At 47.0% G+C, this 24,741-nt stretch overlaps 1 protein-coding gene across 2 annotated transcripts; it reads right to left on the minus strand.

Moving 5' to 3' along the window:
* Positions 1-1,275: 1,275 nt before the first annotated feature.
* On the minus strand, positions 1,276-11,096 carry AVPI1 (arginine vasopressin induced 1). 2 transcript variants are annotated; one of them, XM_063727121.1, is made up of 3 exons: positions 10,939-11,096; positions 3,375-3,671; positions 1,276-1,874 (listed from the first exon to the last, which is right to left on the minus strand). In XM_063727121.1, the coding sequence occupies exons 2-3, from the start codon at positions 3,659-3,661 to the stop codon at positions 1,718-1,720; spliced, it is 444 nt and encodes a 147-aa protein (XP_063583191.1). In that variant the 5' UTR covers positions 3,662-3,671; positions 10,939-11,096; the 3' UTR covers positions 1,276-1,717.
* Between the last annotated feature and the right edge of the window lie 13,645 nt (positions 11,097-24,741).

Genomic DNA, 24,741 nt, shown 5'->3' on the forward strand with positions numbered 1-24,741 from the left:
AGACATGGCTCCTGGGGCTATTTCTCCCTAGTAAAGGATGATCCAGGTCCTCATTTCCAAAGTCCCAATGCTCTGAAAACCAAAAGTATTTTCATAACCCATTTGAAACCAAACCTGACCTGAACCTACACTGATAGGAAGCTATTGGTAATTATGATGTGTTCCTTTTAGTGTGATTCTTTGTTGCAGAAATGTCAATATATTTTATGACATGGTTCCCTACTAGGGATTATACAGTATTTGCCCTGACTACTTCCTAAGAGCCAAAAATAAAAAATCTGAATTCCAAAATAATCTAGTGCCAAGGGCTTGGGATAAGAAATGTGGACTTACAGGCTGGGTGCAGTGACTCACACCAGTAATCCCAGCACTTTGGGAGGCTGAGGTGGGTGGATCGCTTGAGGTCAGGACTTTGAGACCAGCCTGGCCAACATGGCGAAACCTCATCTCTACTAAAAATACAGAAATTAGCTGGGTGTGGTGGCACACGCCTGTAATCCCAGCTACTTGGGAGGCTGAGGCAGGAGAATCGCTTGAACTCAGGAGTCAGAGGTTGCACTGAGCTGAGATCGCACCACTGCATTCCAGCCTGGAGTAAGACTCTGTCTCTAAATAAATAAAAATAAATAAATAAATAAATAAACAATAAAATAAAAAAGAGGACCTACCTAACTCAAGGTAGTAGTGGTTCCTCCTCTCGGCCACCAGAGGGCAGCCCTTCCCTGTGTACATCACTGCCCCACTTCAAACCCTGAATAATCAAGCATGTAGGGTGGGTGGAGAGGGAGAAGAAAGCTAATAAGCACAGAGTATGCCTCTCTTGAGGTGGAGCTAGAACTGCGGGAAAAACTCTGCCTTCAAGGGTTTCCAGGCCATGGGAAGCCTAGGATATAATGCAGGCAGCTTCAGAATCATCGGTCCACCTCGGGATGGTCAGCCGATAAGGATGAAGAAACCAGATGAGGATCTGGCACCACTAGTTTGACTGCAGATTAAGCCAACCCAAGGCCTCAGCCTACTGTGCAGGGCTGACCATGACAGTTTTCCCCCTTCTGATCCTGTGGATCAGGACTGCTGCAGAGACCCCTCTCTACTCCCGATCCAACAGGCTTTGGAAAAGGAGGCTGTGGTCCAGGGGCTCGGCATGGGGGTGAAAAAGGAGAGGGAAGTGAAAAGGAGAGAGGAGGCCAGCCCTGATTTTTCCTTCCTGGGGACACTCTTGCCCCTCCCACTCTGTTTCAGGTCCTCCCCTTCTGTGACAGACTCACACAGCTCTTGATGCAAATGTTTTTATTTGCCACTTAAACCACAGTTTCCCTGTGCTATCCTGATGGTGTGGGGGTGTGGAAAAGGCTGCTGGAACCATGGTTTACAGTAGTAGCAGGTAGATTAGTAGCATGAGTGGTGAAATGCTGCATCTGAGTGCCTGTCACTTGGCTCCCAGGGGAATATCATGCAGCCCAGGAATAGTGTTAGATTGGGAAGGACTGTGGCAGGAACAGTCACTGTCTCTCCTCATTTTGGTGAGGAATGGGTCCCACATAATGGAGAGCTCAACAGAAGCATCCAGTCTTGTTCTGAATGGAGCAGGCCAGTGGCAGTGGCCTCTTGCTTTCATTTACCCCTTTGGGCTGCTTGCCTAAAGTCTCTCTTCCTTCACCTCCCTAGGCCCTTTGGCAAGAGGGAAGACACTGCCATTCCTGGCTCTTTCCCTGGATCAGTGTCTGATCTGGTGGAGGTAGCTTGTGGGTCCTGGCTTCTTCCAGTTCCGGCGGATCCTGGCACTTTTCCTCCTAGAGTGCAGATACTGCTCAGTGGAGGCTGTCTCCGTGGCACTCTGTGGGTCGGCCAGTGGAGAGTGGGGCTCCAGGATTCTGCAGAGAACAAGTGTATGATTAGCCAACATCAATAGGGAGAATTGAATGGGGACTTCAAGAGATTTTGTCATGGTGGACCATAAAACATATGATTTGGAGCAAAATGAGACCGGGGCTCTGGTCTGGTCTTTCCCCCTCTGAGAACTGTCTGACTAGACAAAATTTACAGATTTCTCTGCAGTAGAAAGGGTTGGACCAGACCAGGTTGTGCAAAACTCAACATTTCTTCATCCTCATCCTGTACTCATGGCAGATGTCATTAATTAGTCATGCTATTAAACTGGTTTGATAATTAGTGACTACTAATCAACTGGAGTTAAATACAAGCTATGACACTGACTTGCCATCTCAGGACCTGATGACCTCCAAAGGCCTGTTTAGGTCTGATGTTCTGATTGTGGGCCCCAGAGAAGGCAGCAGAGAGATGAAGCCCAGAGCATCACCCGTAGTGATTGGTTGAGGCCAAGTGGTTCAGCTCCATCCCTTTGGGTTCACTGTTCCTGGGCTGGCAGTGGCCTAGGCAAAGAAGTGGCCAACTAGGGAGACGGGAGAGATCTCAAGGTAAAAGTTTTTCAACAATTTTTAACCAATAATGCCTCGACAGTACATTCCTAGGCTATATTCTCTGTAATCCCCCAGCCAAGATTTTAATTAGGCTCTTTAAAAAAAAAAAAAAAAAGAGAATCTCACTCTGTCACTCAGGCTGGAGTGCAGTGACAGGATCATAGCTTACTGCAGCCTCAAACTCCTGGCCTCAGGTGATCCTCCTACCTCAGCCCGTGGAGTAGCTGGGACTGCAGGTGCAGGCCACCATGCCTGGCTAATTTTTCTTTGTTTTTTTTTTTTTTTTGGTTTTGTTTTGTGTGTGTGTGTGTGTATGTTTTCAGAGATAGGATCTCGCCATGTTGCCCAGGCTGGTAAGCTGAGAATAACAGCAGAATGAGGTGGTGCTACTAGGACTCAAGCATCTCTTTCCATGGGAGTTCACGGGGTTGTATATGACTCCAAAAGTAACAGCAATCTTTTTTTTTTTTTTTTGAGACAGAGTCTTGCTCTGTCACCCAGGCTGGCTGGAGTGCGGTGGCGCCTTCTCGGCTCACTGCAACCTCCACCTCCCAGATTCAAGTGACTCTCCTGCCTCACCCTCCTGAGTAGCTGGGATTACAGGTGCGTGCCACCACACCCAGCTAATTTTTGTAATTTTAGTAGAGACAGGGTTTCACCATGTTGGTCAGGCTGGTCTCAAACTCCTGACCTAGTGATCTGCCTGCCTCGGCCTCCCAAAGTGCTGGGATTACAGGGATGAGCCACCACACCCACCAACAGCAATCCTTTAAGTGTAACCAAGTGGTGACACTGTGTAGACCTTATAACCACCCCAGTGGTAGGCAGGCACTTTACAGTGAGGCCAAGTAACTAGCTCCAGGCCACACAGCCACGCAGTGGTGGAACAGGCATTGGTGCTCTTCCCTCAGCCATCCAGTTCTAGGAACCTACCTGAGGCGGCTGCAGTGGTGTAGCGAGTGGCCCAGGGGTTTCTGCCTTGGGGGCCTCTTCCTGCGCAGCCTCTTGAGGGCCTCAGCCACATGGTGGTCCCCTGCACATTCCCAGATGATCTGTGCCCGTTCCTCGGCCAGCTGGTCCCCGCTGCGTTGAAACAGGCCTTGGATCTGCAGCAGCTCGGCGTCCTGGAAGATGTTGGCTGAGGCCTGCTTGCGGCCCCGGGCCTCAGTCGGGGCCTGCCAAGGGGGTGGCTCACTGACCACTGAGGCTGGGGTACCCATTGTGGATGCTCTGAGGATGCAAAGCATGGAGACATCAGCAACTCAGCTGGTCCTTCCCAGACCTGGGGGTCCTGGCTGATCCTAGGGCTTCTGATGTTTCCATTCTCCAGGAGCTAAACTGGAGGAAGTCTCTTGCCTTAAAATCACTTAAGCACTTATGTGTCAGACCCCCATATTATCTCATTTAGGATTAACAGCAACCTGTGAGGTAAGAATTATTGTTTATCCTCATTTTACTGATGAAGAAGTGCAACTCAGAGAGGTTAAATGACTTGCCAGTGTCACAAAGCCACGTGCACATGCAGAGCCAGCAGTTGAACCCAGGTCTGTCTAGCTGTAAATTCCATGCAGACACCAGGATGCCCAGTAGCAGCTCAACTGTGTTGAGTACTTATACCAGGCACCTGTAAGAGCTTGTTTCACATAGTATCAATGAGATGTAACAAGCACAACAGCCCTGTAAGATAGGTATTTTTATCCTCCTCATCTCACAGATGAGGAATCTGAGGAAAGGTTAAGTCATCCATGGTTATGCAACTAGGATGAGAACCCAGGCCTCTCTGATGCTAAGGCCCAGGTGCCGTAGCACACAGGTAAGAGAGGAGTTGTGGAGCTGGGCTACCCAAGTTGGAATCCCACTTCTACCGCCTCCACCACTTACTGGCTGGGCATGTCCCCTACCTCAGCTGCCTCCCGTGTCAAATTATCACCTGGTACTACTACCTACTTTGTAGGATTAATTTGAAGATTGAAGGAAGACAAAGTATATAGAATAGTGGTCAGCGTTTTCAATCTAGAAAATTGAGACATCATCCCACCTCCTATCTTCAAGACCTTGGGGATGAACCAAATCCATATAATTTAGCAAACATAGTATGAAATGAGCCAATCAGATCTAACCACAGTCCAGTGGACCTAATGAGCGAGAGGTGGAGGCAGAAGAGGAGGCTACAAGGGTTAGAATATATTGTCAAGGGCAGAGGCTGAAATTTATAAGAAAGTTCAATACAAGTTAGGCTCTGTGTCAATGTCTCCCATCATATCCAGGAAGTGAAAATTAAAGGATCTCCCTTGATTCTAGATAGTTCACTTTGAATAATAAAGGCCTAAGAAGCTTACCCATCACATCCTTGTCTCCAGCACAGCCTGGAAACAAGGGAAGACTGGCATTACATAGAACAGGTTTCGAGTCCCAACTCTGACACCTTAAGCAAGTTACCCAACCTCCTCTCTGAGCCTGTTTCCTTAACTGTCAAATGGGGATAAGATTACCCACTTCTTAGGGTTATAGTAAGGATAAATGAGCCCAGTATATCAGTTACCCAATAAGAGCTATAGTTGGCCCTCAGCATCTGTGGGTTCTACATCCAGGGATTCAACCAACCTTGAATAAATAAAAAATTTAAGAATACAATGATATGGCTGGGCGTGGTGGCTCACACCTGTACTCCCAGCGCTTTGGGAGGTGAGGCGGGCGGAACACCTGAGGTCGGGAGTTCAACACCAGCCTGACCAACATTGAGAAACCCTGTCTCTACTAAAAATACAAAATTAGCCGGGCATGGTGGCGCATGCCTGTAATCCCAGCTACTCGGGGAGGCTGAGGCAGGAGAATCACTTGAACCCAGGAGGCAGAGGTTGCGGTAAGCAGAGATCCTGCCATTGCACTCCAGCCTGGGCAACAAGAGCAAAACTCCGTCTTAAAGAATACAATGATACAACAATTAAAAAATACAAATAAAAAATGGATACATTGTAACTACAGAGCATTCACATTGTATTAGGTATTATAAGTACCTTAGAGATTATTTAAAGCACGCAGGAGGATGTGTGCAGTCTATAGGCAAACATGGCATTTTATGTAAGTGACTTAAGCATCCCACGGAGGAGCCTGGAACCACCCTCCATGGATACTGAGGAATTTATAAACGCAAATCCTCCTCTTTTGGCCTCTGTGACCTTTGTACCTGGGTCAGGGATACAGGTGAACCCTCCTTTCCTCCAAGCTGTGTGGCACAGCCAGCTGATGACAGGCCTGTGCTCCCACCCCTCTCTCCCAGCCCCAGGCCTGTTGGGGAGAGGAGGAGCAGGTCCTGCTGCTTCCCCAGGGCCTGGCTGCCTGAGTCAGACCTCATTCCACAGCCAGCTACAGAGACAGCTGTCAACAGCAGCCAGCTTCCAAAGGGGGAAAAGGAACAGTAAAATATTTATATGCTCATCAAAGAGGCAAACAGTACAAAAGCTTATATATAAAAGCTTTTCCAATTTCCTATCAACCCACTTGCAGAAGCATCCCTTCCCCTAACCTGCCTTTTGTTCTCTGTAAGAGTTTGAATTGTCTCCGCCCCACTCATACTCCCAAAATATGACTCCCTCCCTTGCCCTGGCCTTCCCCGCTCCTCACCTCAATAGTCACCCTCATTATTCCAATCATTTCTATGCTCACTCTGTCCCAGTTTCTAGGCCTTCTATCATAAAAACTCCACCCTGTTTTCAAAAGATTTAACAACTAAAATAAAGCTGCAGAAGACTTCCAGATGAGTTAACATCATGAAAATTGTACTTTTTATCTGGAAAATGGAATTTAAAAATCTGCCCCTCCTTGGGTGCTATTATGAAAATCCAGTTAAAACCTAATCTATGTGGTAATTAAGCCCCCAGAGCTGGGGGCTTATGTGGTAATTAAGCCCCCAGAGCTGGATGACATAAACACACTGTGACAAGAAGACAACAGTCACCAAGTAACACTTTTAGGCTGATAAAGAGAAATAAAAGCTAACTATGGGATATTTACTCTGGATCAGGCAATATGTATGATATCCTTTAATCCTCAAAACAATTCTAGGAGGCCGGGCGTGGTGGCTCAAGCCTGTAATCCCAGCACTTTGGGAGGCCGAGGCGGGCGGATCACGAGGTCAGGAGATCGAGACCATCCCGGCTAACACGGTGAAATCCTGTCTCTACTAAAAATATAAAAAATTAGCCGGGCGTGGTGGCGGGCACCTGTAGTCCCAGCTACTTGGGAGGCTGAGGCAGGAGAATGGCATGAACCCGGGAGGCGGAGATTGCAGTGAGCCAAGATCGTGCCACTGCACTCCAACCTGGGCGACAGAGCTAGACTCCATCTCAAAAAAAACAAACAAACAATTCTAGGAGTTAGGGACTCTTACCCCATTTCACAGGGAAGTAAAGGGAAGCTAAGATGCAAATATGAGTACCAGTGGCTTAGCCGAGGCCAGAGGTGGTTCAAATGACTGCAGCCCATGCTTTTATTTTTATTTATTTATTTTTTTTTGAGAGCAAGTTTTGCTCTTGTTGCCCAGGTTGGAGTGCAGTGTTGCAATCTCAGCTCACTGCAGCCTCCACCTCCCGAGTTCAAGCGATTCTCCTCCCTCAGCCTCCCGAATAGTTGGGATTACAGGCATCCCCCACCACTCCTGACTAATTTTTTGTATTTTTAGTAAAGACGGGGTTTCACCATGTTGGTCAGGCTGGTCTTGAACTCCTGACCTCAGGTTATCCACCCGCCTTGGCCTCCCAAAGTGTTGCGATTACAGGCGTGAGCCACTGCGCCCGGTCAGCCCATGCTTTTAAACCGCCGAGCTGGCTTCACAGCCAGGTAGCTTAAAGAACACTTCACGTTTCTATGAAGAATGCTTTCCTATTCCCACCTAATTCATGAAGGGGAAATCCTGCCAATGGAAAGGGAAGGACAATGAATTATCCCACCTGGTGGAGGCAGGGGTGGAGCTGTGGAATTTCGTTAGTCTGTTCTCTAGGGTCAGGGCTCTTTCCTGGGTGACAGTTAGACCAGCCTCGAGCCGTAGCACTCTAAAGAGGAAGAGCCCAGCTTCCACAGAAGAAATCAAGAACTGCAACCCAGCCCAGTGCACAGAGCCCCGGCTTATGAGTCAGAGGAGTGGGTTCAAGCCCTACTTCTGCCACTCACTGGCTGAAAAGCCTCAGGCAATTCACATCCCCTCTGTGGGTCAGTTTCCCTGTTACTGCTATAAGAACAGCTTGATGCAGTTGGTTTCTGAGGGCCTGTACCAGTGCTGGGAGTCAACAATTCCACCCGCGGGTAAGTCTGTACAGAAAGAGGAATGGAGCTACTTGTCTGCCAAAGCCTAGGGGCAACATGTGTGGACAGATCTGGCTAACTGGGTGCTAGGAAATTCCCCAGCCACTAGCTCCCTTTCTCCTCCCTACTCTGTTGTTTTGCTGCAGTGGGCCCTGGGGTTAGGATCTGGTAGAAAACAGAACTCACAGCTCTAAAGCTCCCTAGTGACCTCAGCTGGCTATGACCAAGCCCGGGGCAGACGCCTAGGCTGGTCTGGGGTGGTAGGAGAAAGGGTGATATCCGGCCTCACCTCCCCAGGGAAAGAAGGGCAATAAGGATCATGTAGCAGCAGCTGCCTCGGGGAGGAAATGGCTTGGAGTCTGACTTCCCAGCAACCTCTCCCAGGACGGCAAGGCTTTGACTCCACAGCTTCAGTGAACTGCGAGCTGTGTGTCACAAACATACCAAGAAACCCTCAGGGAGAGTCTGAGCCTCCAGCCTCAATCCTCCATGAACCTTGGGGAGGGCTTAGCACCTCCATATTTTGGGGCCCCTCACTCTTTTTTTTTTTAAATTTTTTTTATTTTTTAGTATTTTTTTTTGAGGCAGAGTCTCACTCTGTCAGCCACTCTAGAGTGCAGTGGCGCAATCTCAGCTCACTGCAACCTCTGCCTCCAAGGTTCAAGCAATTTTCTTGCCTCAACAACCTCCCAAGTAGCTGGGATTACAGGTGCCCACCACCACGCCCGACTAATTTTTGTATTTTTAGTAGAGACAAGGTTTCACCATGTTGGCCAGGCTGGTCTTGAACTCCTGACCTCAAGTGATCCACCCACCTCATCCTCCCAGAGTGTTGGGATTATAGGCGTGAGCCACCGTGACCGGCCAAGCCCCTCACTCTTGGCTCTGCCTCTTATTCTGGGATTCAGACAGCAGAGTGAGGCTGGGAATAAAACTAGGCTGATTCCAGGTAGGATTAGATGGTAAGTTTTGGGAAAACTGATGAAATGGTGAATCAGAACACTTTTATTATCAAAAGAAACTTTTCCTGTCTCATTCAATGTGTTCAATAGTTATTTTCCCTCCAATTTCCTGGAGAAGACCTTAGTCCAGGAAAAGTCAGTGTATACTTGAACAATAGTACTTTTGAAAACTAGAAAATGAAACCATGGGGCTATTAAAAGATTACAAATGGACCTTTCATTTCAGAGCTGACATAAAAGAAGGTAAGTGTGGGTCTGTGTACAAACGAGTAAAGACCAATTGCAAACTACTTCAATTTGACACAAACTAGTTTGAAAGTGAACCCCAAAGGAAATACCAAACGTTGAAAATGACAAAGTTCAACTTGTTTTGAAACAGGCAATAAGTGAAGAACTGTGGAACCCTAACAAAGAAATATATCTAAAAAGTGACTCACCATGCAATGAACTTGCAATATATAAATATGGTGCGCAATTGAGCACTCTTTGCAATATACAAAGTTCAGTTCAGACAGCTATTCTAGGAGAGTATCTCACTGTAGTCCCAGGGAGGCACAGGTAACCATGAAAGGCAGAACACATTTGGGTGAGCTGGCAACTCCTAGGTCCTCATGCAGGAGGAGGACCTCTTCCAATAACCTAGGTGATAGCAATAATCTCTGTAATCAGGGGCCTAGGGGCTCTTAGAAAACTTACTGGAGGCGCTGGCCCAAGGCCTGAATCAACACTTGGGGCCCTGGCCTGCTATCCTATACAGACATGCCACTGGACAGCAGCCAAAATCTGTGGCTCCTCAAATGGGAAGCCCAGTTCAAATGGCTGTGTGGGCTTCCCCACCAGCAGGGCCTAGCCTCAGGGAGGTATGCCTAGAGAACTGGATATACATTGGCCTCGAAATCCATGCCCCTGGATGTGGAGAAAGGAACTGGGCCCTTTCCCCAGACCAGTTCTCATATATGACCTGGAAATAAACTGCTACTAGATCTAGGGATAACCCTTTCAAGATTTCTAGAACCCTGAATTCTGGCTGTGCTGCTAACTGGGTGACCTTGGATAAGTCTCAGTTTCCCCTGCCACAAGTTGCTCGTCATCAAAATAGTGAGTATAAGGTCGGGCCTGGTGGCTCATGCCTGTAATCCCAGCACTTTGGGAGGCTGAGGTGGGAGCATTGCTTGAGCCCAGGTGTTCGAGACCAGCCTGGTCAACATAGCAAGACTGCCTCTACAAAATTTTAAATAAGCTTTTTAAAATAAATGGTGAGAATAAATAACCCTTAACAGGAGAAGGGAGATGAAGTTTGTGACGGCATTCCTTCTAGTACCTGTTATACCACAGACATTCTACGTATGCTGGTTGAATGAATAAATGAGGAAGGGAAAGGCTGTTTGACTACCAGGGGCTATAGAATCATTGTCATTTTCATCATCACAGCCATCAACAAATCTGTGTACTTTTAAATCATAGCTTTATGATTAAAATCATAGAGACAGCTTGTTCAGCGTCAAGCACAGAACAGAGCACGTTCAGATGGGTGCTTTCTTTCCTCCTCACTTGAGGTGACACTATTGTTACACCCATTTTACAGATGAGAAAGCTACACCCAAAGTCACACAGCTGGCAGGTGATGGAAGCTGGGACATGAACCCAGGCAGTCTGACCCCAGCACCTGGGCTCTCAAGCCACTGTTATTTTTGTTCCTGCCAGATGGCTGAGGAGGTCTTCTGGGGAAGGTCGGGCCCAGAAGCCTTTCGGAGGCTATCTGCTTCTGTAGATTGTGGAAGGAGCAGGGATCCAAAGTCAGGACTCCAAGCCTAGTAGCCTCTGTGCCCTCTGCACTCCACTGCCCAGTGGAGAACTGGAGCAGGTACTCACCACGCTGAAGGGCAGCTCCGACAGACCTCAAATGGGGATGGGGCAAGCTAAGATGCGCCCACTCCAACCTCTTCCACAGCCTTCAGAAAGGGCGGGCGCAGCTCTGGGCTTCCTGCTGCGAAGGTGCTTACAAGGGCCAGTCGGTGATCACGGGCAGCACAAGAGCATGGCAGAGGGTATCCTGGCCGAGGTCCTGAGGCGACATCTGCAGCACGAGGAGTCCCCGGGGCCCAGACGTGGCCGCTTCGCAGAACGACGGGGCCCTAAGTGGATCTGGCGGTCGCGTCCCGCTGGCACCCCGGCTCTGACTGTCACCCTCCGGCTCCCACCGCAGCGCCGGGCTGGGCCGCCGACCTACGTACCTGGTTGCTCCAGGCAGGCCGCACGCAGCCCCAAAGTGGTCCGGGCCACTTGGGTCACAGCCGCGGTTCCCGGGAGAAAGCGCTCCCTAGCCCCGGAACAGCCAATCCTCGGCCCGAGTCGGGTGTGAGCTCCCAGGCGAGCCTTCCAAACCCAAGGCGGAGTTCCGTGCGCCAATCATCGGCGGGAGACAGGGAGGGGGCGTGTCCATCCCCGCCCCCCGCCTCCGAGGGCCTCGAAAGCCGAGTGCGAAGCTTCCTCGAACCTAATCGGTGGCGGAGCGGCGGTGAGGGGGCGTGTCTGCCCGGGCCCTGCCCACCGCCCTCTCCGCCCTCGCGCGGCGCCGGAGGCGCCCCCTTCATTGACGTCAGTCCCCAGGGCCAGCGCGGTTTTGCTGGCGCGGGAGCTGGGCGGGGCTGCATTCCTGGCCCAGGGTGCGGCGAAAGCTGGCCCTGCCGGGTACACGTGATGGATGCCCCTTCTCCTGGGCCCGAGGCCAGCGCGCGCGGCACCGACTGCCTTGCAGCGCGTGGCCCTCTGCAGATCCTCAGACTCTGCCGCTCAACTCCCCTCCTAGCCCACCGTTTGGCTCCGGCTTTGAGGGAGAGGAGGGGGCAGTCTGCTGCAGTCAGACCTTGGGCTTCAAAGCCAGAATGTCGTGGGTTCAAATATTGGGTCATTTGTGCGACTTTGGGCCGGTTACCTAAACAAGACCGTATTTTAAAGTTTGTATGCATTCGGAAATGTTCATTAGTGACCTGTGCTGTCCGAGTTCCTTGATAGGCCGTAAACAAGAGAGACGGAAAGACCTATAGCCTTTGTCCTGGGGAGTCTACAGCCTAGTAAGGGAGGCAGGCATTAAACAACCTAAAACATGGAGTCTGTGATTACAGTTGTGATCAATGTTATGGCTATAAGAGGATAAATATGGAGGAACCTAAGCTTCCTCTGGGAGGTTCAGGAGGGCTGAAGAAGCAACATTTAAGCTGAGATATAAAGAAGGAGTTGAAATTGGTCAAATGAAGAGGAGTGGATCTGGGGAGACTGCTTTAAGAAAAGAGGGAAAGGCATTTGGTTGGGCCAGGAGGTAGCTTGGCTCCGGAGGAATTAAATGCGACCCGGAGTAAGGCTAGCAAGAGAGAGCACGGTGGGAAGCAGAAGGCAGAGGCAGGCAGAGAAGGTTGCATGTGATCCTTGGAGGGGTTTAAACAAGGAATGGCATTATATGTACTGTGTTTATGTAACGGGCATTTTATAGTACTTACCACGTACCAGTAGTGTCAGTCAGCACTTAGCAAATTTCATCATCATGACAAGTTTGTGTTTTTAGAAGGTCACTCTGGCTGCAGTTTGGAACTTGGATTTGAGGGGGCAGGAGTGGATGCAGGGTGTCCAGTGGGCCTCTGATAAATGCTTGTTTTGTCCTTGGAAGATGAAGTGTTCGTGCACCTGTTCAGCAATGCACTTGTTCAGCAATGCTCAGGAAAGGCTCCTGGGTCTCCCTGACTTCCTTTTTACTTCATAGCTGACCTCTTATCCATTTAAGCTTGATTTTTCTTCTGTAAAAATTCTGGGTGGGAAGGGGAAGAGCCAGCACATGGGGCTTTGTGAATTCCTTCTTGCAGGGTGAAGGGGATGCTTGGGAGCTATTCATCCTCACCCCGTGATCTCCAGTTCCTCTCTCTGTCCTTCTGCACAAAAACAGCATCAGTAAGTGTTGTTGTGCTGTGGCTAAAAGAGTTTTCTGTTTTGTTTTTTTGAGACAGAGTCTCACTCTGTTACCCAAGCTGGCATGCAGTGGCACCATCTCAGCTCACTACATCCTCTGCCCCTGGGTTCAAGTGATTCTCCTGCCTTAGCCTCCCGAGTAGCTGAGACTACAGGCATGCACCACCACACCTGGCTAATTTTTGTATTTTTATTAGACATGGGGTTTCACCATGTTGGCCAGACTGGTCTTGAACTCCTGACCTCAGGTAATCCACCTGCCTCGGCCTCCCAAAGTGCTGGGATTACAGGCATAAGCCACCATGCCCGGCCACTAAAAGGTTTTTTATTTGTTTGTTTGCTTTTTTTGAGACGGAGTCTCACTCTGTCGTCAGGCTGGAGTGCAGTGGCACGATCTTGGCTCACTGCAACCTCTGCCTCCTGGATTTGAGCAATTCTCCTGCCTCAGCCTCCTGAGTAGCTGGGATTATAAGTGCAGGCCACCATGCCCGGCTAATTTTTGTATTTTTAGTAGAGACAGGGTTTCACCATGTTGGCCAGGATGGTCTCGATCTATTGACCTCGTGATCCTCTCACCTCAGCCTCCCAAAGTGCTGGGATTACAGGCATGAGCCACAGCACCCGGCCCGTTAAAAAGGTTTTTACAGTGGCTTCTCTTCACTTTTCCTCAAGCCCTGGGGAACTGTTGAAAAGAATAAAGAAATCAGCAATGTTCATCTCCAGTGGAAAGTATTGGTGCAGAGACTTTCAGCCAATTACTTGGCTAAGGAGGGAACTGTGGAGGCTCCTAAACCAAAGGCTGGCTTCTGAGCCAGTGACTCCCACTGGCCCATTCTAACCAATGGGGAAGCCTCTTGGCATATCGGTGCTGGGTGAACCTAGGAACTCTGATGCCATGAGCTTAGATGAGCATCCCGAGGTAGGAATTGGGAACTTGTGGTTTCTGGCTCAGATGTGACTAAGGCTGGGTGGAGCGTATCTGGTATCTCCAAACATTTTTGCAGGCATGTGACCATGTGCTTACCACACGATGGAACCATTTCTATTGTTACAGCTTTGTGATTGAATACTTCTGGTGAGAAGATGGGGCATTCCACCATTGTGTGGGCCATGTAAGCCTCACCAGAAGTGGAGTCATCTGAGACCCACAGAATGGTGCTGGAGACAGTCATCACCCAGGACAGGGCCCTGTTTAGAGAAAGTCAACTCTGGGGAATGGAAACCTCATGAAATTCAGGCCCAAACTTGAGTTTACCCAGGGCCTAGATTAAAGTGAGTTTAGTGAGGAACTCCCTTCAGGCATAAAATTTAAGAGGGCACCAAAAAATTAGGAAACCCAAGATAAATAATGTCTTAACCCAATATTTTTAAAAATCAAAATTAATGCAAAAAATCCATGATGAATAGAACATCAACATTTAAAATATAGGCAGGCTATTGTTTATGACCTTGCATTATTTTGCAATGGGAACAGTCATTACCAATCAGCCCATGGTTCCCAGGCAGACTGCCACTGCGTGTCCTGATAAGTGGCTTTATGAGAGTTGACAATAACATGTGAACAGATTGAATAACATGGAACTTTATATGTAGCCTTTTTTTTATTGGAATGCTTTTATCCACTTTTTCTATTTGGTTCAAAATATGGAAGGTAAATTCATATAGGACATATATTTTTTCTTTTGTCTTGGGCTCAAATATGGTTCAACTCAGAACTGGTTTTTACCCTCAAAGGAAGTAAAGTCTAGGAAGGGGGTTTTAGCTGTTTTACCTTAAGCAAATGACTTAATTCCTCTGCCTATTTTCTTGTCTTTTTTTTTCTTTGTTTTGAGACAGAGTCTTGCTCTGTCACCAGGCTGGAGTGCAGTGGCCCGATCTCAGCTCACTTCAACCTCCGCCTCCCAGATTCAAGTGATTCTCCTGCCTTAGCCTCCTGAGTAGCTGGGACTACAGGCGTGTGCCACCACGCCCAGCTAATTTTTGTATTTTTAGTAGAGACAGGGTTTTACCATGTTGGCCAGGATGGTCTCTATCTCTTGACCTCGTGATCTGTCTGCCTCGGCCTCCCAAAGTGCTGGGATTACAGACGTGAGCCACCCAGCCTGGCCTATTTTTCTTGTCTTTAAAATGAGAATAATCACACCACTTTTCAGTGTTGCTGTGAAGATGAATTGAGGTACTGTAGGCTGAGTTCTTAATATACACCTTGCTATAGACACTAAACCAGCATTGGACTCCTTCCCTCTTTCTATCCTGCAGGAATGGTTCAAGCAGCTGGACAGTTATGGTTCCCTAATGGGGCTGACACTTATTCCCATGGGTTTCTTATTGCTATTTGTCCTGTTCTGGGCAAAGCAGAGAGAACTTTTACACTCAACTGACGTGCAACAGTGCAACTTTTGAATTAACTCTGATTTTCTTGATAAATAATCATGGGCATTCTAAACTTTTTAAGAAAGCCCCTTCTGCTTATGACATTACATAAGGCAACTAGACTATAGCCGTCTTCTATCAACTGACAATCTGGACAGGCAAAAAATAGCAAAGTCCTTATAGAAAAATGGTACATGCTGGGCGCGGTGGGTCACGCCTGTAATCCCAGCACTTTGGGAGGCTGAGGCAGGTGGATCACGAGGTCAGCAGTTCGAGAACAGCCTGACCAACATGGTGAAATGCCATCTCTACTAAAAATACAAAAAAATTAGCTGGGCGTGGTGGTGGGCGCCTGTAGTCCCAGCTACTTGGGAGGCTGAGGCAGGAGAATCGCTTGAAACTGGAAGGTGGAGGTTGCAGTGAACCGAGATTGTGCCACTGCACTCTAGCCTGGGCAACGAGAGCAAAACCCTCTCTCAAAAAAAAAAAAAAAGAAAAGAAAAAAGAAAAATAGTACATTATAGAAGCACTAAAAAAGTACACTATTCATGTAGATTAGAATTAAAGGTCAGTATTGTATTAGCCTGCTGTAACAAAATACCGTAGACTGGGTGGCTTAAACAACATTTATTTTCTTACAGCTTTGAAGGCTGGGAAGTCCCAGCTTAAGATGCCAGCCAATTCCATTTCTGGTGAGGGCTCTCTTCTTGGCTAGTAGATGGCCACCTTCTCACTGTGTTCTCACATGCTGAAAGAGAGACAGAGAGAGCATTTGTGAGTAAGCTCTGGGGTCTCTTCTCTTCTCACAAGGACATTCATCCTTATCTTTTTTTTTTTTTTTTTTTTTTTTTTTTTTTAGACAGTCTTGCTCTGTTGCCTAGCCTAGAGTGTAGTGGTGAGATCTCGGCCACTGCAACCTCTGCCTCCCCGGTTCAAGTGATTCTCCTGCCTCAGCCTCCCAAGTAGCTGCGATTACAGGTGCGTGCCACCATGCCCTGCTAATTTTGTATTTTTAGTAGAGACGGGGTTTCACCATGTTGGCCAGGCTGGTCTCGAACTCCTTTCCTCAAGTGATCCGCCCGTCCCCGCTTCCCAAATTGCTGAGATTACAGGTGTGAGCCACCGTGCCTGGCCAAGGACACTAATCCTGTTGAATCAGGGCTTCACCCTTACCACCTCGTTTAATCTTAATTACTTCCTTGTTCCCAATGGAGTCACACTGGAAGTTAGGGCTTCAACATATGAATTTCGAGGGAACACAATTCAATCCATAGCTAGTATGAACTCATGGTTTTAAAGATATAGATAAATAGATACAAAAATAAATATAGCTGGGTGCAGTGGCTTGCGTTTGTAATCCCAACCACTCAGGAGGCTCAGGTGGGACGATTGCTTGAGCCCAGGAGTTTGAGGCTACAGTCAGCTATGGTTGTGCCACTGCACTCTACCCTGGGTGACAGAGCAAGACCCTGTCTCTAAAAGTAAATACAGCCATAAATGTATATCTATATATCTCTCTCTATATATATGTATATATATTCGCATACATGTACATATATGCATATATATGTATATGAACAATCACGTTCACACACACGTGCACTCCCCAGCTCTGTTGGTGAAGAAGGCCTAGAAACAATGATAGTCTAGTGGGAATAACCACACTTAGCACCCAGATATTGACTTCTTAATCACCATTCTCTACAAAAAGGGACTATGGATCCTTGGAGAAATGGTTGATTCTAGAATGAAGTTGAGAAAATTCAAGATGAACCTGGAACATCTTGTTGTGCCAGAAAGTAAGGAGGTTCTCAAAGAATAATGGAGACATGTCAAAGGACCAGGAGTCAGGTTAAAAGGGCTCCCACTGGCCAAAGGTGAGGCAATTAGGCATCAAAATAAAATATGACAGTAATAAATTATAATGTAATAAAATAAGAATGCTTAAGTCCACAATAATATCAATCAGTAAATAAACAGGGGAAAGAAGAAAGCCCTTCCTTACAGTAGAATGCTCACTAATAAATGTAGAAGGAATGACATAGTTAGAAAATCATCAGTGGCTACTAGAATTAGTGGGTGAAAGTTTATTGATTAACAGGATACTTATATAGTCTAAAAAGTATCTCTTCACAAATTACTTATTAATTCTAAAGAAAAAAGTAGTGACTACAGTGGAGAGACCTAGCAGACACCAAGTTAATCAAAGATCAAAGTTAACATCACCAATGCTGGGGCAAGTGATCATAATGTGCCTCCTGATACAATGCACTGGGAAAGACACAGCACCACTTCTGTGATATACCTGCTAAAAAATACATAATCAGTCAGGCTGGGGGCAGTGGCTCACGCCTGTAATCCCAGCACTTTAGGAGGCAGAGGCAGGCAGATCATGAGGTCTGGAGTTCGAGACTATCCTGGCCAACATGGCAAAAACCCTGTCTCTACTAAAAATACAAAAAATGATCCGGGTGTGGTGGCACGTGCCTGTAGTCCCAGCTACTCAGGGGGCTGAGGCAGGTGAATCGCTTGAATCTGGGAGGCAGAGGTTGCAGTGAACCCAGATCGCACCACTGCACTCAAGCCTGGGTGACAGAGCAAGACTCCGTCTCCAAAAAAAAAAAAACAACTGTAATCAGTCTGGATCAAATCAGAAGGAAACATCAGATGAATCCAAACTGAAAGATATTCTCTAAAAGAACTGGCCAGGCAGCCAGGCATGGTGGCTCACGCCTGTAATCTCAGCACCTTGGGAGGCCAAGGTGGGCGGGTCACCTGAGGTTAGGAGTTCAAGACCAGCCTGGCTAACATGGTGAAATCCCGTTTCTACTAAACATACAAAAAATTACCCCAGGCTTAGTGGCGCACGCCGGTAATCCCAGCTACTAGGGAGGCTGAGGCAGGAGAATAGCTTGAACCCGGGAGGCGGAGGTTGCAGTGAGCCGAGATTGCACCACTGCACTCCAGCTTGGGCAACAAGGGCAAAACTCTGTCTCAAAAAAAAAAAAAAAAGAAAAGAAGAACTGGCCAGCCACAATGGCTCATGCCTGCAATTCTAGCACATTGGAAGGCTGAGGCAAGAGGATTGCTTGAGGTCAGGGGTTCGAGACCAGCCTGGGCAACACAGCCAGACCCTGTCTCTAAAAATAAATAAATAAATACAAAAGAACTGGCCTGTATTCCTCAAAAATGTCAAGGTCAAGAAAAACAAAGGAAGACTGAGGAATAGTTCCAGATTGAAGGAAACTAAAAAGACATGAAAAGTAAATGTAATGTGTGATCCTAGATTGGGCTGGGCAAAAAGAAATAGCAATAAAAGACATTATTTGACAGTTGTTGAAATTTGAACATGGACTGTGAGTTAAGAGAGTATTATATCAATTGAAATCTTCTGATTTTGATAATCATGCTGAAGTTCTGCAAGGGAATGCCCTTGTTCTTAGGAAATACACACTGAAGTATTTGGAGTTAAAGGACATGATGTTTCCAATTCAATCTCAAGTGGTTCAGAATGAAAGATAGCCTGCTCTGAAAGAGAGAGAAAGGGAAAGAGAGAGAATATCAAAATAATAGTCACATGGAAATTTCTTGAATCATTCTTACAACACTTTTGTAAATTTAAAATTATATCGGCCGGGCGTGGTGGCTTACACCTGTAATCCCAGCACTTTGGGAGGCCAGGGCAGGTGGATCACCTAAGGTCAGGAGTTCAAGACCAGCCTGGCCAACATGGTGAAACCCCGTCTCTACTAATAATACAAAAATTAGCCAGCTGTGGTGGGGCACACCTGTAATCCCTGGGGAGGCTGAGGCAGGAGAATCAGTTGAACCCAGGAGGTGGAGGTTGCAGTGAGCCAAGATCGTGCTATTGTACTCTAGCCAGGGCAACAAGAGCGAAACTCTGTCTCCAAAAAAAAAAAAAAAAGAAAGATTATATCAAAATTAAAAGTAACCAAAAATACACCAGTCAGTCAAATAAGTGTTTACTAAGAACTAGCAAATCAAGGTTAAGCAGTATGGCAAGCAGAGTAAACAACTATTGAACAGCATCTACTGATTATATATCAATATAATATTATATATATATAAAAATATAATATAAATGCATACTTTAATAATTCCATTCCATGAGCTTGGGATATCTTTCTACTTATTTATGTCTCTTCAATTTATTTATTTATTTTTTTGAAAAGAAGGGATTTGTGCCATTTGTACCAGCATGTGTAAACTTGGAGGACATTATGCTAAATGAGGCAAGCCAGCCACAGAAAGGCAAATATTACGTGATATCACTTATATGTGGAGTCCAAAATAGTTGAACTTACAGAAACAGAGAGTAGAGGAATGGTGTTGCCAGCACGTAGCGAGTGGTGGAATGGGAAGGTGTTGGTCAAAAGTACAAGCTTTCAGTTATAAGATGAAAAAGTTCTGGAGATCTAATGTACAGTATGGCAACTATACATAATAATAGTATATACTTGAAATTTGCTAGGGGAATAGATCCTAAATGTTCACGTCTCACCCATACACACAAAAAAGTAACTATGTCAGGTGACAAGTATGTTAATTAGCTTGATTGTGAGAATCATTACACAAGGTATACTTACAAGGTATTGACACGGCATGCTGTAACCTTAAATATACACATGTTCTTTTTTTTTTTTTCTTTTTTTGAGACAGAGTTTTGTTCTTGTTGCCCAGGCTGGAGTACAATGGTGCAATCTCGGCTCACTGCAACCTCTGCCTCCCAGGTTCAAGTGATTCTCCGGCCTCAGCCTCCCGAGTAGCTGAGATTACAGGTTCCCACCACCGCGCCCAGCTAATTTTTTTGTATTTTTAGTAGATACGAGGTTTCACCATGTTGGTTCTGTTTGTCAATCACACCTCAGTAAAGCTGGGGGAAATAAATAAATAAATAATATATAAATTGCCACCTAGAAGACAGAGAACACGTACATCATCAGGATGCTTTTAACTTCAAGTAACAGACAACCCAATGTCATCACTCAAGGTTCTGGCAGGAAACATTTTCTAACTCATTTCTCTCCCTCCCATCTCTTGTGGGTGTGTTTTATTGGCCAAACCCAGTTGAAAGCCAGAGGAGAAGGGAAGTCCCTAATGTAACTGAAACAGGTCAGCCCCCCAGGGCAAGAGCAGAGTGGAAAAAATGGCGGAAAGTTGATCAAGAGAGGGTAAACAGAGAATACCGAACCAACTAAACTGGATTACACAAGGAGAAGCTTATTTTCTTACATATCATGAAGTCCAGAGGCAGGGAGATTTCTGGAATGGCTCATTCTGCAGGGCAATGGTGTCATTCATTTCTGTGCTCTGCTTACTCAGCACATGGGCAGTATCTCTCCTCATGGACCCAAGAGGGCTGTAGCAGTTCTGTGAGTAAAATTCAACCAGGACTATATTTATTCTCATGCATTCGTTTCTTTAAAAAAGCGACTACTACGAATAAAATAAAATAATACCTAGAAATTAACCAAAGAAGTGAAAGATTTCTACAATAAAAACTATGAAACATCAATGCAAGAAATTGAAGAGGACACAGAAAACTGGAAAGTGATTCGATGTTCATGGATTGAAAGAATCGTTATTGTTCAAATGTCCATACTACTTAGAGCAATCTACAGATTTAATGCAATCCCTATCAATCAAAATACCAATGACATTCTTCACAGCATTAGAAAAAAACACGGGAGGCTGAGGTAGAATAGCTTGAATCAGGGATGCGGAGTTTGCAGTGAGCCGAGATCACTCCACTGCACTCCAGCCTGGGCAACAGAGCGAGACTCCGTCTCAAAAAAAAAAAAAAAAAGAAAAAACCTAAAATTTATATGGAACCACAAAAGACCCAGAATAGCTGGATCATAAAGCCTCACATAAAGCCCACAAGAGTAGCTTGTACTGCACACTGAACTTAGTACAGAGCCTTCTCTTGCTCTGGTCCCAATTCAAAACTGTTAGCCATGGAGGGGACTCTATAAATACGTTGAAGTAGTACACTCAGATGTGGTATGTTGCTTCCAAAATCAGAAAAGATCTACCAAGCATTGTGCCTCTTTTGTCAAGGTAGATGGTGTGAAGTGTAGGTGTCTGTCACCATAGAAGTCCTATTTTCAGATGGTTAAACCATTGAAGCCGGGCGCGGTGGCTCACGCCTGTAATCCCAGCACTTTGGGAGGCCTTGGTGGGCAGATCACCTGAGGTCCGGAGTTCGAGACCAGCCTGACCAACATGGAGAAACCCCGTCTCTACTAAAAAATACAAAATTAGCCGGGTGTGGTGGCGCATGCCTGTAATCCCAGCTACTCTGGAGATTGAGGAAGGAGAATGGGTTGAACCCGGGAGGCGGAGGTTGCTGTGAGCTGAGATTGCGCCATTGCACTCCAGCCTGGGCAACAAGAGCGAAACTCCGTCTCAAAAAAAAAAAAAAGCCATTGATTGTGCCAGAAACTTCATTAACATGGGCAGCCCCTGAATTTTTTTTTTTTTTTTGAGACAGAGTCTCACTCTATTGACCAGGCTGAAGTGCAGTGGCTCAATCTCAGCTCACTGCAACCCCTGCTGCCTGGGTTCAAGAGATTCTCCTGCCTCAGCCTCCCGAGTAGCTGGGATTACAGGCGCCTGCAACTGCACCCAGCTAATTTTTGTATTTTTAGTAGAGACAGGGTTTCACCATGTTGGTCAGGCTGGTCTTGAACTCCTGAGCTCAGGTCGTCCACCTGCCTCGGTCTCCCAAAGTGCTGAGATTACAGGCGTGAGCCACCGCGCCTGGCCGACCCTGAATTTTCATGGAGTTTATCTCCTACCCTCCAGGTCACGTAAGTTTTACTAAGGCATCTAAAGTATGTGTTATTTTCAGCTTATCAGACCAACTTAGCATAATATTGTCAATGTAATAGACCATTGTCATGTTTTGTGGAATGTCAAAATTATCAAGATCTGCTAGGGTGTTTTCTGTTTTTTCGTTTTGTTTTGTTTTGTTTTTGAGACAGGGTCTGGCTCTGTCGTTCAGATTGGAGTGCAGTGGCACGATCTCGGCTCTCTGCAACCTCCCCCTCCTCAGCTCAAGCCATCCTCCTGCCTCAGCCCCCCGAGTAGCTGGGACTACAGGTGTATGTCACCACGCCCAGCTAATTTTTGTATTTTTTGTAGAGATGGGGTTTTCTCATGTTGCCCAGGCTGGTCTTGAACTCCTGAGCTCAAGCAATCTGCCCACTTGGTCTCCCAAAGTGCTGGGATTACAGACTTGAGCCACCGTGTCTGGCCTGCTAGGACTGTACATGACAGAGAGCAGGAGAATTGACAGCCTGCTCTAGATGTCTGTCAGCCCCTTTCACTCGCCTCCCAAGTTCTTGTGCAATGAGCCCATAAACAAAGTGGCCATGGTGGCATAGATGGAGGCTGCCCAGGGATTCAGTTCTGTGAACTTCACCTTTCCAAAGCTGACCTAGATAACATCACTGTTGAGTGCCTAATCTGCCAACAGCCGAGACCCATACAAAGCCCTCCAATATGGCACCACTCACAGAGGGGACCAACCAGCCACCTGTGGCAAGTTCATTACACTGCACCTCTTTTATCATGGAGGGGCTGAGATTTGTCCTCTTTGCAATAGACACATATTCTGAATATGGATTTGCCTTCCTTGCCCATTATGCTTCTGCCAGAAACAGCACCCATGGACTCACAGAATGCCTTATTTACCATCATGGGATTCCCCATGACAATACTTCTGGTCAGATAACTCATTTCACAGCAATGAGTTCATGGCCATGCAGTTAACTAGTTGTTGTTGTTGTTATTTCGAGATGGAGTCCTGCTCTGTCGCCCAGGCTGGAGTGCAGTGGCGCAATCTCGGCTTACTGCAACCTTCGCCTCCTGGGTTCATGCCATTCTCCTACCTTCAGCCTCCCGAGTAGCTGGGACTACAGACATCCACCACCACGTCCAGCTAATTTTTTATTTTTAGTAGAGACGGGGTTTCACCATGTTAGCCAAGATGGTCTCGATCTCCTGACCTTGTGATCCGCCCGCCTCGGCTTTCTAGAGTGCTGGGATTACAGGCATGAGCCACCACGCCCAGCTGCAATTACCTAGTTTTACCACCTACTCCATCACCTGAAAATAGCTGGGCTAGTTAAAAGGTGGAATGGAGGGCCCGGCACGGTTGCTCACGCCTGTAATCCCAGCACTTTGGGAGGCCGAGCTGGGCAGATCACCTGAGGTCGGGAGTTTGAGCCCAGCCTGACTAACATGGAGAAACCCCGTCTCTACTAAAAATACAAAATTAGCTGGGCATGGTGCCGCATGCCTGTAATCCCAGCTACTTGGGAGGCTGAGGCAGGAGAATGGCTTGAACTGGGGAGGTGGAGGTTGTGGTGAGATCACACCATTGCACTCCAGCCTGGGCAACAAGAGCAAAACTCCATCTCAAACAACAACAACAACAACAACAAACAAACAAAAAAACGAAGGGAAAGGTGGAATGGTTTACTGAAGACTCAGTTACAGTGCTATTCAGGAGACAAGATACAGAAAGGATGGATTCTGTCTTACAACATGCAATATATACTTTGAATCATTATTTGACGCTCTCTCTTCCATAGCTAGAACTCATGAATCCAGGAATCAAGGGTAGAAGTGAGAGTGGATCCACTTACTACTATCTCTAGTAACCCACTGGCAGAATTTTTTTTTTTGAGACCGAGTCTCACTCTGTCACCCAGGCTGGAGTTCAGTGGCACGATCTCAGCTCACTGCAACCTCTGCTTCCCAGGTTTAAACGATTCTCATGCCCCAGCCTCCCGAGTAGCTAGGATTACAGGTGCACGCCACCATGCCCTGCTAATTTTTGTATTTTTAGTAGAGATGGGATTTCACCATGTTGGCCAGGCTGGTCTCGAACTCCTGACCTCAGGTGATCCACCCGTCTCGGCCTCCCAAAGTGCTGGGATTACAGGCGTGAGCTACTGCACCAGGTGAGTTTTCTACTACTGTAGAAAATTTGTAACAAATTTCTACTACAGTAGAAAATTTGTAACAAATTGCCACAAACTTACTGGCTTAAAACAACACCCATTTATTGATCCACAGTTTCTGTGGGTCAGGAAAGTGGGCAGGGCTCAGCTGGGTTGTTTGCTCAGGACTCACAGGCTGTAATCAAGGTGTTGGCCAAGGCTGCACCTGGGAGCCTGGAGGCCTGGCAGGGGAAGAAGCCTCTTCCGAGCTCATTCAAAGTGTTGGCAGAATTCATTTCCTTGCTGTAGGACTAGGGCCTGATTTCTCTTCTTTTTCTTTTTCTTTTTGAGATGGAGTTTTGTTCTTGTTGCCCAGGCTGGAGTGCAATGGCGTGATCTCAGCTCATTGCAACCTCTGCCTCCCAAGTTCAAGTGATTCACCTGCCTCAGCCTCCCAAGTAGCTGGGATTACAGGCATGTGCCACCACGCCTGGCTAATTTTGTATTTTTAGTAGAGATGAGGTTTCTCCATGTTGGTCAGTCTGTTCTCGAGCTCCCGACCTCAGGTTATCTGCCCGCCTTGGCTTCCCAAAGTGCCGGGATTAGAGGCATGAGCCATCGCGCCCAGCCATGATTTCTTGCTAGCTGGAGGCTGTTCACAGCTCCTCGGGGGGTTCCACAGTTGTTTGCCAGATGGGCTTTCGTTAATGGCCGCTTACTTCATCAAGCCAG

Source organism: Pongo abelii, chromosome 8, assembly GCF_028885655.2.
Source record: "Pongo abelii isolate AG06213 chromosome 8, NHGRI_mPonAbe1-v2.0_pri, whole genome shotgun sequence".
Lineage (NCBI taxonomy): Eukaryota > Metazoa > Chordata > Mammalia > Primates > Hominidae > Pongo > Pongo abelii.